Source organism: Phaenicophaeus curvirostris, chromosome 10 (assembly GCF_032191515.1).
Source record: "Phaenicophaeus curvirostris isolate KB17595 chromosome 10, BPBGC_Pcur_1.0, whole genome shotgun sequence".
Taxonomy (NCBI): domain Eukaryota; kingdom Metazoa; phylum Chordata; class Aves; order Cuculiformes; family Cuculidae; genus Phaenicophaeus; species Phaenicophaeus curvirostris.
In genome coordinates this window covers 26,823,839-26,836,800 of record NC_091401.1, presented here as the reverse complement: position 1 = coordinate 26,836,800, position 12,962 = coordinate 26,823,839, and the positions used below count along the sequence as shown (strand labels likewise).

Sequence of the window (12,962 nt, the reverse complement as noted above, 5' to 3'; positions counted from 1 at the left end):
CCTCCCCCACGTTGCTCCACTTTAGAACTGTAGCATCATTAAAAAACCTCTAAGATCATCAAGTCCAATCATCATCCCAAAACCACACTGCCTACTAAACCATTTTGGGGGTCATCCATGCCTTGTGCAGAGTGGGACTGAGCAAACGAAATTCCCTTTTCACCGCGACAGGACACCCAGCGACTTTTTTGCCACAGGAGATCAATCATGGAATCATAGAATCACAGAATGGGTTGGGTTAGAAGGGACCTCAAAGCCCATCCAGTTCCACCCCTGCCATGGGCAGGGACACCTCCCTCTGTATCAGGTTATTCCAAGCCCCATCCAACCTGGCCTTGAACACCTCTAGGGGTGGGGCAGCGATGGCTTCCCTGGGAAGCCTGGACCAGAGTCTCCACACCCTCATCATGAAGAATTTCTTCCTAACATCTAGTCTAAATCACTCCCCCTCCAATTTAAAGCCATTATCACCAATGCATTCCTTCACATATCCTTCTTTCCCAGGGTAATGCCAAGCCACACAGCTTGTAAATCTCTTCCGAACAGCTGGTTTTAACTTTGGAGCAGAAAGGCGGGGGTGGACCAGTTGCCCGTCACCAAATGTTTGCCATCTGCACAATGCTATCTTCTGTAAACACAGTGGCTTAATGAGCCTGCTGCAACCAGCAGCCCAGGCTCTGCACCGAGGAGTTGCAGCCGGGTAGATCAGGAGAAGGAATCCCTCTGTTCATGGGGTTTATGTGCTCTTTGTGCTGGGTTTGGGCACGGAGCTCGAGTCTCCTTCCAGCCCTATTTCCCCCTCAGGTCATTGCTGGGGTCAGTGGAGCTGCACCAGCGGGTGCCAAGCTGAGTGCCGCAGGCTCTCAGAGCAGCTGCGTGGCAGGGGGGAATATTTTGCCTTTCCCTCTCCCAGGGTGAAGCTCTCATGGCTCAGCCCAGGGCCATGGGTTTCATGCCTCAGTGCCATCCACGCTGGTTTAGCTTGGCTCCCCGCTCCGTTCTAGCCTGCAGCATCAGGAGCCGCTTTTCCTCTGTGACATGGACTTTCCTGGGGGGCTGCAGGGGAGGAGTGTAGGAGCGTAGGGTTGCTGCCCAGAAAGTCCTCCCTGTTTCCACAAGCCTTCAGCCAGCCCCTGCCTTCTTCCAGCTCCTCTCATTGCCCATGTTCATCACTCCTGCCCTCATCCCCTCTCTTCTGTTTCTGTCTCAGGCAACAGGTGAGTATTTACCTTTTTCTGCCCCATGGCTCCCCTCTCCAGGTCTGTGGGCAACGCTGTGTCCGTGGGACGGGCAGAGAGGTGACTCGCTCCAGCTCTCTTTGCAGATGAGCTCAGGCGAGAAACATTTATCATAGAATCATAGAATCATAGAATAACCAGGTTGGAAGAGACCCACCGGATCATCGAGTCCAACCATTCCTATCAAAAATATCCTATTTCCGAGGCTCTGCTGGGTTATGTAGCAGCTTCTGTGCAGAGGAGGTCTGACCCCGTCTCGCTCCTCTCTCCTGCGTGCGTGGGTCACCAGGGCTGATGGCAACGAGCAGAGCCGACCTCACCGAAGCTCCTGCACGATGGGGGCTCCTCCTGCCACTGCCCGAGTGAGAAACTACTGCTTGGCACGAGCCTTGGGAGATCACATTTTGGTGAGAGGAGAAGCTGAGGAAGGGAGGGACGTGGTGACTGCTTTGGGGCAGAGTCTGAAGGAGGTGGGGAAGCTGCTCGAGCAGGTCACGAGCAGGGCCTGGGTGTCCCGAGACCTCTCTGCTTTGTGGTAAAGCATCTCCTCAAGTTTGCAGGCTTCCAGATCAACAGGGCAGCAGAGGAATGCTGGCACCTGGAGCACCCTCAGGCTTTGCAGGGACTAAGGAATCATAGAATGGTTTGGGTTTGAAGGGACCAGTTCCACCCCCAACAGGCAGGGACACCTCCCACTGGATCAGGGGCTCCAAGCCCCATCCAGCCTGGCCTTGAACCCCTCCAGGGATGGGGCAGCCACCCCTGCTCTGGGCAGCCTGGGCCAGGGCCTCCCCACCCTCACAGCAAAACATTTCTCCCTAAGATCTCATCTCAATCTCCCCTCTTTCAGCTCAAAACCCTTCTCCCTTGTCCCATCCCTGCCCTTCCTGATCCAGAGCCCCTCCCCAACTTTCCTGGAGCCCCTTTCAGCACTGGAAGCTGCTCTAAGGTTTCCTGGAGCCTTCTCTTGTCCAGACTGAAGAACTCTCTCACCCTGAGGAGTGCCCCGCTGTGGTGATCAGGGAGGGTGGAGGAGAATTTAAAAAAAAGGAGAGATTTCCCTGCCTGAGGCTGAGGGTTACTGGGGAGAAGACCATGCAGCAGCCTGGCCCAGCAGCTGTGAGCTGGGACAGCAAGCACAGTCTGCACACCTAGAATATGAAAGTCCATCATGCTTTTTGAGACTCAGCTCTACCAACACTTTCATGGAGTGGAGATGGTGCAGGTGGCTGCCTCCGGCTCTAAGCCCTGCTGGGTGGCACTGGCTGCTCCCTCTGCAATGAACCTGCAGCCTGGAGGATGATGTCCTCATCTCCCAGAGGGCAAAACCTCAGTCCTAGTGAAGGAATATCAACTTCTCCCCTTGGGGGGCGATGACAGCTTTTGCCAGCAGCTCCATCGCATCAGCTGATGTCGCACGACGTTGTAGTTTGGAAGTCAAAGCACTTCTACTGTTTTACTCCAGGCTGAGGACCTGTCCTAGGCAAATGCAAGCAAGAACTGACGAGAAGAAATTAATCTTCAGAGCTGGGTTCCCAGCTTGCGTAATGCAGTGCTTTAAGAGTGCCAACACCCCCACAGAAGCCAAAGCTGTGCTGTTGGAAACCTTATATCTATTGTTTGGTATGAAATAGAGGGGAAAATCCAGCAGGCTCCAGTACCCACAGGCGTGCCTGGAGCAGGCGATGGGGCAATCGCAGCCACGCTGCTAAGCAGCATCATCAGCCAGGTGAAACACAACCGGCACTGGTGCATGAAGACCTTGTTAATATTAACGAGGCTACACACCAGAGCCTGCTGTAGATCGTTAGGGGATTTTTAATTAACGGTCCCTGCAAGCCCCTCCTCTTTTAGAGTGGTTAGTGTGATAAAGCCTTCATGAACTACTCATTCACCTGTGGGGACCATGCATTGATACCTGACCAGACTATGGGACATACAGGTATGGCTCAGGGCTGTATTTGCATCCGCATATACGTGTGTGCATTATGTATGTGTGCACTGTGCTTTGCCTGATGCAATGAATTGGGTTGTTTGATGTTGCAGTGCTGCTGACTGTGTATATAAAGGTCGAGGCCAGGCTGGATGGGGCTTTGAGCCCCCTGGTCCAGTGGGAGGTGTTCCTGCCCACAGCAGGGGTTGGAACTGGATGGGCTTTGAGATCCCTTCCACCCCAAACCATTCTATGTTTCTATAACAACAGTAGCAATCTTTTCCAGTCATGTAAGCCTGGAAAGGGAAGGGGCTTGCTGATCTGGAGTGAAAAGAGAGTAATGAGCAAACCCTAGAGAGAAACTATGGTTAACTCAACGTCGTGCTGATCCACAGCCACCTCCAGAGGCTCCCATGCCTCACCTGTGGCAGCAGGCAGCCTCAAGCTAGGTTAGCTGCAGCCCTGAATCAAGGCTTTGGCATATGGGAGAGAAGGGCGAGAAAGAAGGGAGGGTCAAGTAAAATGAATGTAGAGCTAAAAAGGGCTTAAAAGAACCACTCTGATTTATCCAGACTGTTTCTGAGTAGTCATTGATCCTGAATCAATCAGGGAGAGGCCCCTGTGGGAGGTGAAAAAAGGTATTTAGGTGCCTGATTGAGCAGACTGGAGAGAGGCAAAACTGTAAAAGGACTTATGCAGGGTAGGTATTTGGGAGAGGAGCAGAGCCTCTGTCTCTGAGAACAAAAGGAGACTTTGCACAGTTTGCAGTGTGTCTGAATGCTGCTGAGCTGAACTGAGGACAAACCAGCCTTGCAAGGGCACAAGAAGCACCATGCAAATGAAGCCACTCCAGCGGTGGGAGTAGCAGAGACCCTGGGGTAGGGGTGGAAAACCAGCCCCAGGGGACAGAAAATGCTCCTAGGCTCGTAGGTGTCGCTGGGTGTAATATCAGCACCAACCATCTCCACCCTGCACAACCGCAGATAATTCCAGGGAAACCCTGTGATTGCTCAAACATCAAAATAAAGGATGTGAGCAGGATCGCTTTATCCCTGTGCAGGCACCAGGAGCATCATCTCTGCTAGGCTCTTGGTTGGAAAGCCCTGCGTGCAGGAGGTTCAGCCTGGCAGCCCCTTGCTCTGCCTGTGCCTCCCGCACCCTGCATGCTGGTGGCCTTGGAGAAAGGCAAGTAGGAGCCTTGGAGCCTCCCACTTGCAAACAGCATTTTGGGACTGATACTGGGGCAAAACCCCCTGATTTTAGCACCATTTCTGCTGCAAACAGGCAGTGATAACCACCACTCCCTCTGAGTTAGCAGAGCCTAGGAAAGCTTGGCTCTGTTGTACCACGCACGCAGTTGTTCAGCGTCTCCCTGGGATTCCTGACCATGTTTGTTCTTGTTGGGTGAGCACAAAAGTAGCTGCAGGCTGTGAGGAGGCAGAGGTGTGTGCAGGGTGCTGGGCTGGCTGGGAGTCCTGTATCCAGCAACACGGCAACGCTGCTCAGCTCCGCGTCCCGGGGCTCAGCCTGTGCGGGAACCCCAACCACAACCTCGGTAAGTGGCCTCGCAGCAAGGAGAGCTTTGGAAAAATGAACCATCTTAAAGCTGGCAGGCACAGCAGAGGGCAAAGTGTGATGTGGGGCAGCTGCAAAGCCCTAGCTAGAGACTAAGAACAAGATAGGTCAGTCTCGCAGATTTAAAATAATGTATTTACACCCATTTTCCATCTCCTGGGGCTGGTTTTCCACCCCTACCCCAGGGTCTCTGCTACACTGGGGTCGCTTCAATTGCACGGTGCTTCTTGTGTCCTTGCAAGGCTGGTTTGCCCTCAGTCCAGATATAAAATGATGTATTTTAAATACAGTTATTTAATTATTGTTTAGGGCACAGCTAGGAAAATGAGCCAGCACCACTTCTGGAAATAGTCTGGGTTGGAGCAGGGTGCTCTGGAGGCAGCAATGTTGCAATACAAGAGTGCACAGTGCTTGCCGTGCATCGTTTGAAAACAGGTTAATTCTGCTTCCCGAGAACAGGTACATTCATTAAATCATAGACTCATGGAATGATTGGGGTGGAAGGGATCTCAAAGCCCATCCAGTCCCACCCCTGCCATGGGCAGGGACACCTCCCACTGGATCAGGGGCTCCAAGCCCCATCCAGCCTGGCCTTGAACCCCTCCAGGGATGGGGCAGCCACCCCTGCTCTGGGCAATCTGGGCCTCATCACCTTCAGTGTGAAGCAATGGACCAGGTTGTCCAGGAGAGCTTTTAAAAGTTCAGGGAGGATTTACCTTCAGGAGGGACCTACAAGTTCATTCAGAATGAATTGCTGTAGAGAGCTGCGATGTGATGCTTGTAGGATTCTCTGTTACTGCTGGTGCACAGACTGGCAGAATGTTCTTTGCAGAATTTAGCAGAGCAGCAGATGCAGCGCTGGGCGGGGAGGGAGAAGAAAAGGGGGTTTGTTTGCTGCCACATAAGATAAGCCCTGACCCGCTCCCCAACGCCCACAGCGTGTGCAGGCTGGTGGGGGCTCCCATGGAGCTGGAGGACGGCAGCAGTGTCAGCCCTAACGCATCCCTCTTGCCTCCCAGCCCTTTTCTGCAGACATTCACCACCTACAGCAGCAGCCCGGAGCTGTGGGGATGCCAGGATCATCCTCAGGACTCCTTGTCCAGCTGGACGTCCCCCCCTTCCACTTCCAGCCCCGCCGCCTCGGCGTAGACTGGCGTCGCTTCGGTGCCATCGATGTGGAGCGGGTGGCCCGGGAGGTGGACGTGGCCGCTCTCCAGGAGCACATCACCAGCATCACCTTCTGCAACCTGGACGGGGAGCGGTGCCCTCACTGCGGGCAGCCGGCTGACCCCGTCCTGCTGAAGGTGCTGAGGATGGCCCAGCTGAGCATCGAGTACCTGCTGCACTGCCAGGAGCACCTGGGGACCAGCCTGGCCACGCACGCCCAGCGCCTGCGAGCCGCCCACGGTGAGCTGGCTTGCACCCAGCAGCAGGTGGTGGAGCAGGCGGCGCAGCTCCGGGGAGCAAAGGAGGAGAGCAGGGCATGGAAGAAGCTGATTGCCACACAGCAGCTCCTCCTGCAAGCTGGCCCCAGTGCCTACTGCAAGGTGTGTGGGGGAAATGGCTTTAAATTGGAGGGGGGAAGATTTAGACTGGATGTTAGGAAGAAATTCCTCTTGATGAGGGTGGGGAAGCCCTGACCCAGGTTGTCCAGGGAAGTCCTGGCAGAGCCCCGTCCAGTCTGACCTTGAGTGTTTTTAGGGATGGGTCACCCACCATCTCTCTGGGGAACCTGTTCTATCTCAGCTTATGGCTCCTCCTGACCCCTAGAGGGGTTTTCCTTTGGCTTCAGACACAAAAAACTCCCGATACCCTCCATCTTCGTACCTCCACCACAACAGCTACTTCTCTTGTAAAAGCCAAAGACGTCCCCTTTGGCTTTAAAGCAGCAAAGCTTTGTCTTCCTTGCAGAGGGCATGGGGAGTGCCCTTTGCTGCACATCCCAGTTTCTTCCCTGACTTTTCCCCTCCCTTCTCCAGTGCCACCTCTGTGACAAAGCCTTCATGAACTACTCCTTCCTGCAAGCCCACGTGCAGCGCCGGCACACAGAGGCCCCCGAGGCGGGTAAGCACTGGGACAATCGCTCTCTTCGCTTTCCCAGGCAGGTTTTCCCCCATTTCATGTAGATGCTGGGAACCAGAGTGGCCATAGGAGGTTAAAGATAACGTCCTATAACTTCTTTCTTCTTCTGCAATTCTGTTGATGTTGACTGAATGCTTTCTGCTCGCTGCCCGTCCCTCAAGAACAGGTAGGACAGGGAGTCAAATGCGAGACAAATTACAGCTTATCTCTCAGTTTCCCTAAGTATCCCCTCCACCCAAAAATTCATCAAATCATGGACTCCATTGGTTGGAAAAGACCTTTGAGATCATCCAGTCCCACCGTACCTGTCCACTACTAAACCAGATCCCTGTGTACCTTGTTTGCCTGTCTTACAAACCTCCAGGGATGGTGCCTCCACCACCTCCCTGGGCAGCCTCTGCCAGTGCCTTGAGAACCCTCTCAATGAAGATTTTTTTTCCAAAAATTAAAAATAATCAGAAACCACATGGCCAAATGCATTGTGGGTTTTCCTGCAGCTCGGCTGCCTGCTTCTCCACCCTGAGGCCCTGCAGTGGTTTTGCTTGGTGCTTTAGTAGGATTCTCCACTCCACCTGATGCAAAATCACAGTAGGAGGTGGCAGGCTGCACCCTCGCTCACAGGGTCTCTGTTTCCCTGAGCTCTGCAGAGCGGCAAAAGATGAAGCAGGTGGAGCAAATGGAAGAAGAGGTGGAGGAGCTGAAGGCAAAACTGCGGGAGACGCAGCAGCAGCTGGAAGCGGAGAGGGGAGCAGAGAAGCTGCGCAGGGAGCAGGTACGGAGCAAGGGCACTGGTGTCAGTCTGGGAAAAACAGAGTGGGGAGAAGTTATGAAATGCAGGATGCTTTTAAAGCACAGGTGAAAAAGATGCTGCAAAATATTTTCTGGTGGGGCTCACATTTATTTTGTTGGAAAACTTGCCCCCAAATATTCCTGTGGAAATGAGGACTGAGTAAGCTGTGCTGCCTCGAGCTCCCCATGGGGTGCAGGCAGGCTCTGAGCAGCAAGGAGCACAATGAGAGTGTGGGTGCTCATCCCACCGGTGCAGGGCTGAGACCCCAGCCCTTGGTGCTTCTGCTCTGCAGCAAAGAGATCTCTTGTCCCGATTTTTCCACTGCCTTTAGGAAATGGAGAGAGCTCGCCAGCAAGAAGAGGAGGGCAGGAGAGACTGGGAAAGATGGAAAGAGAAGGAGAGGACAAAGCTTCGTGAAGAAATAGATGGCCTGAAGCAGCTCTTCCTCACGACATTCAAGGATGTGGCCAGCAGGAGCAGCGCCATGGAGGTGGTGAGCAAGCACCCCGCGTGCTCCTCAGAGAAGGAGAGGGGATGTCCAAGCCTACTGCCTCACCTGGTCCAGGTGGCATCACAAGTTCACTGCCTCATTTCTTTGCAAGTGTTTTGGGGTTGGAAGAAGTGGCTGACCAAGTCTGAGCTCGTGAGGAGGAAAGCAGAGCCTCCTGTGAGCTAGAACTCCTCCCTCTCTCTGCTCCAGAAACTGCAGGAGCTTCAGGCCAGAGAGACAGCAGAGTCCAACCCGGGGACCCTGCAGAATGATGATGCTGAGGAGGAACAGTGGTGGGCATTGAGCCGGGCAGAGCTGCAGGGCGAGCAGGAGAGGATGGCAGGGCAGGTGAGCAGTGAGAAGTGCCTTCACCTGTACTGCACGTCCCAGGAGGTGCATTTGGATGGAAATGGACCCACATCCATGTTTCCTAAAAATAGGTACAGTCATAGAATCATAGACTCATGGAATAGTTTGGGTTGGAAGGGGCCTCAAAGCCCATCCAGTCCCACCCCCAACAGGCAGGGACACCTCCCACTGGATCAGGGGCTCCAAGCCCCATCCAGCCTGGCCTTGAACCCCTCCAGGGATGGGGCAGCCACCCCTGCTCTGGGCAACCTGTTCCAGGGCCTCCCCACCCTCACAGCAAAACATTTCTCCCCGAGATCTCGTCTCAATCTCCCCTCTTTCAGCTCATACCCCTTCTCCCTTGTCCCATCCCTGCCCTCCCTGATCCAGAGCCCCTCCCCAGCTTTCCTGGAGCCCCTTTCAGCACTGGAAGCTGCTCTAAGGTCTCTTCACAGCTTGTCCACAAGGAGAAGGGAGGAGAGGCACCAGCCGCATCCCCAGGGCGCAGAGCATGTGTGGCTGTGTGGGTACCAGCACCCACCTTTACTCCGGGCAGGGAGGAGGCTGCCCTGGGTGGGAAGCAGAGGCTGCAGGAAGCCCTGCGGAGAAACCCAAACCTCCTGAAGCAGTTTCGACCCATCCTGGAGGAAGTGTTGGAGGAAAAGCTGGAGCGCATGGGGGTCGAGAGGGTAAGTGTGCAATTTCAGTGCCAGCAATGCCAGCCCTGAGCCGGTGCAGGGATGCTAAGATTTTTGCTGGGGAAGGGAGGGGGGAACTGAAGCCCTAACAGACAGTAAAAACAATCCCCATCTAGAGCAATCGCCCCCTGAGAGGCAACTGGGAAGGCAGAGCGAGGATCACAGAGAAGCACAGGGAATAAACGGCTGTGCTTCCATCTGGGAGGGTGATTGTTAGTGCCTCTCCATGAAATCTTCCTCACAAGCAGCCTTTCATATGTTAAATTACCCAGGGCTCCCTCTCCTCCAGGGAAGGAGGGCATTTGAGGGCACAGCAGCCCCTGTCACCGGGTTTCAAGGGGACTTTTGCTGTCCAATTCCTTTTCACACCAAGCATATTAACCAGCACCTCCTAGGAGCTTTCCCGAGCTCCTGGCAATGCAACACCACCACCTAGCACCTCGCAGAGCTGCTGCAAGGGCAGCGGGCACGGCTGCTGGCACCCGCATCGCTCCTTCGGCCCCTGTTTCTGAGCAAGGGCGCACTTCTCTTTGGTCCCGTGGCTGAACAATGACTTCTGGTGTCGTTATACACTGCAGGTGCTTGTAAGGAGCACTCCTGTATCCTAGAAATTGTCCCAAATAGCAAAGATTTACTCTGCAGTCATTTACTGGTGAGGTCGTTGCATGTTACAACCAGAGCTTTGCTGTGGGTTTTTTGCTTAGGGCACATTGTGGTGGGGAAACAGTGGATGTTGGGGCTGGTGAGAGTGTCCTTGGGGTCTGGACAGGGCTCAGAGCATGCAGGATGCTCTTGAGATACAGGCAGTGCTGCTGAGGGCTTGTTTCACACATGGAGATGTGGAAGGACAACGTCAGGCCCTCAGCCATCCTCTGCTCCAGGTTGTGAAGGGGATCTCCACTCCGACCTACAAAAGCCTCCAGGCTCTGGTCAGGCTTGAGCAGCAGCAGAAGGCTGAGATATTTCCCAGTCTCCTCCGGCTGAGGCGTGGCTTGTCCCGAGCGGTGACGAGGGAAATCAGGCGATGCAAGAAGCCCAGTACCTTGCCTCCACAACTCTCCATCACCCCAGGTGAAGTGACCTCCTCTCCTTTCTAGGTACCAACCGTGGGGACCAGTGGCCAACCAGCGATGGTCACGGGATGCTATTGCCTTACACAATGAGACGAGAAGGCAGAGGAAGGGCAGGAAAGGGCATTTAGAGTGATGCACGTCTCTGCATATTGACCTCACGTGGGTTGGCCTGACGTACTCGGGGCTGGGGCGGGAGGGGGAACACTAGCTGTCCCCGAAAGCCCCAGCAGAGTGAAATACAGGTCTGGCAAAGATTGCAAGCCCCTTTTCCCTCCTTTTTGTACACAACCCCCTGTTGGGTGGGCTGTGTGGCTCCTCCAAGGCCACCAGGCAGCGGGTGGTGATTCTCCTTGCTCTCTTGTTACCTTCCAGCTCAAAGCCCAAAGAACTTCAGGTCCCTTCGAGGGTCACAACCCATGGCGATACCAGCTCCAGCAGAGCCTGAAGCCTCAGTGATCCCCCAGCCTGCTCCTCGTAGCAGACCCCACCCCACCCACAGCTCCCCGAGGACTCCCTGGGACACCCTGCGGATCTCCAACGCCGGCGCTCCCCACCGAGGGCTTGTCCCACGGCAAAGGTGAGTCCCGTTGCCTCCTTTCATTCTCCGGGCAGTGCCTGGGACCCTCGGCCACAACCTGGCTGCAAGATGCTGCCCAGGGCTTCTCCAACCTCAATGATTCTGTGACCACCGTGCCTCGGGGTCCCGTTTAACCACTCTGCCCTGCACAGGGACAGCCCCATCCACAGCACTGAGGCTTCTGGGGAGACGCCAGGATGCAGCGGCACGGAAACCTCCCAGTGAGGCAAAACGCTTCCCAGTCCTAAGCTCAGCATCACCAAAAACCAGCCAGCCCACCAAGAAACTCCAGGTACCTCACACAAATGGCCACAGGGATGTTCTCTGACAGTTTCCAGGAAAAAGGGATGTCAAATCCTCTTCTCCGTTTGTATCCATCAGCGGTGCCCCAGGGCACAGCCTGTGCTCGTGGAGATTGAGCTCACAGCAGCAGAGACTTGGCCCTTGGCCCCATCGCCCCATTGCAGGCATCTGTCCTCCCTTTCCCTTCGTGTTTGTCCGTTCAACCTCATTGGGGGAAAAATAAAAATCAGTTTTCAGGCAGTTGGGAGCAGAATCGTGAGCGCCAGGGAATCGAATTGAGAAAACGTCTCTGGAACAAATCCAGAGATAATTGGAGCGATGCAATGGCAAAATTATTAAATTAATAAAACGGGACTTAAACATAACCTCAATTTATGGGGGAGAGCTGATGTAATTGAAGTGGTGGTAGCATCAGAATCCAATTGCTTTTTGAGAGGAAAAAAACTTACAGATTTTACCTGAGGAAGGCCTGGCACAAACAGTGGGAAGGTGGGTTTTTTCTTTTTTTTTTTTTTTTTCAGTGATGATGAAATTCTAGGTTTTCATCTGGCAAAGTGTGGGGGGGAAGAGGAAGTTATGAGCCATGGAAATAGAGAAAGGGGCTCCTGTATTGTGTCCAGATGCAAATGTGTTTGTCCCTCTTTGCTCTAATTTTTATATTAGCCTGATGGACATGAAGTCATGGAGTGGTGTTAGTTGGAAGGGACCTCAAAGCCCATCCAGTTCCACCCCTGCCATGGGCAGGGACACCTCCCACTGGGTCAGGGGCTCCAAGCCCCATCCAACCTGGCCTTGAACCCCTCCAGGGATGGGGCAGCCACCCCTGCTCTGGGCAGCCTGGGCCAGGGCCTCCCTGCCCTCGCAAGAAAACATTTCTCCCTAAGATCTCATCTCCATCTCCCCTCTTTCAGATGAAAACAGTTCCCTCTCATCCTATCCCTGCCCTCCTGAGGTGACAGCAGCCACTGGATGGTGCCACAAGACCAGAAACGAGAAGCAGCTGCTCTGCAGCCTCCCTGGAGCTTCTCCTGGGTTCCAGCTGCCCCTCGTTTTTTGAGAAGACCCCCTCTTGGGGTTCCCCCAGGCAGCACGGTGGGGCTGGGCCCTCCCTGTCAGCCCCTGTGGAGCGCACCCAGGAGGATCCCCACCGCGTGCTCTGAGGAGAGATTCCTCCTCTCCTTTCCCCCATGTCCAGGAGCCAAGTGCCTGATGATGCCCTGAGCTTTCTGAGCTCCAGCAGCTCTCCCTGGACTTGGCCCCAGCCTGTGGGATGCAAACTCTCCCCCCTGGAAAAAGCCTAGCATGTGCCTGTAGCTTTTATTATTATTATTATTCTTTAAGCACGCCAAAAAAAAGCAGAGGGGAGAAAGCAGCTTTCCTTTGCATTGTGTTTCTCTTCACTGGCGCTCCCGAGGGCGATAGAAAAGGTCTCATTTTCCAGCTCTGGGAAGAACCTGGACTGAACACACTTGGAGCACACACCACCGTGGTACCTCCTTCCTCCTTTCTTTCTCGAGCTGATGGAAACTCCAACCTAAAGGATGATTTTAAACATAACTACATAAGCCTGACTGCTGCTCACACTCCTCTGTGTTAATTTAAGTCTGTTTCCTTACTTCTTTCCATGTTTTGTACGTTTATAGTAACTTTTCCATGATCTTGATCGCTCAAAAGTAGGAAATTTTGGAAAAATGCATCAGAAAAAAGTGGCATTTTGTGTTTCCTCGTCTCTTTTCCAACCCGCTCTGCCCCTGGTTCAAACTTCTACACTTCCCTAGCACTTACGTATAGGTTTTAACGCCGTGGAGCGGAGACCCCAGCCAGCGCTGAGCAGAACACGGTGAGTTAATTTAAT

At 54.1% G+C, this 12,962-nt stretch overlaps 1 protein-coding gene across 1 annotated transcript; it reads left to right on the top strand.

The window, feature by feature from the left end:
- The first annotated feature begins 1,155 nt into the window (after window positions 1-1,155).
- Window positions 1,156-10,808, top strand: DZIP1L (DAZ interacting zinc finger protein 1 like). Its single transcript, XM_069864939.1, has 9 exons — window positions 1,156-1,217; window positions 5,766-6,293; window positions 6,726-6,810; window positions 7,476-7,600; window positions 7,950-8,111; window positions 8,319-8,548; window positions 9,013-9,145; window positions 10,036-10,225; window positions 10,600-10,808. The coding sequence occupies exons 2-9, from the start codon at window positions 5,817-5,819 to the stop codon at window positions 10,806-10,808; spliced, it is 1,611 nt and encodes a 536-aa protein (XP_069721040.1). The 5' UTR covers window positions 1,156-1,217; window positions 5,766-5,816.
- The last annotated feature ends 2,154 nt before the right edge of the window (window positions 10,809-12,962 follow it).

Bases quoted from the DNA above. Each gene is read 5' to 3' on its own strand.
- DZIP1L (XM_069864939.1), top strand. From the start codon at position 5,817: ATGCCAGGATCATCCTCAGGACTCCTTGTCCAGCTGGACGTCCCCCCC. The intron at 8,549-9,012 runs GTACAGTCATAG...TACTCCGGGCAG, and splicing joins TCCATGTTTCCTAAAAATAG to GGAGGAGGCTGCCCTGGGTG. The intron at 9,146-10,035 runs GTAAGTGTGCAA...CCTCTGCTCCAG, and splicing joins AGCGCATGGGGGTCGAGAGG to GTTGTGAAGGGGATCTCCAC.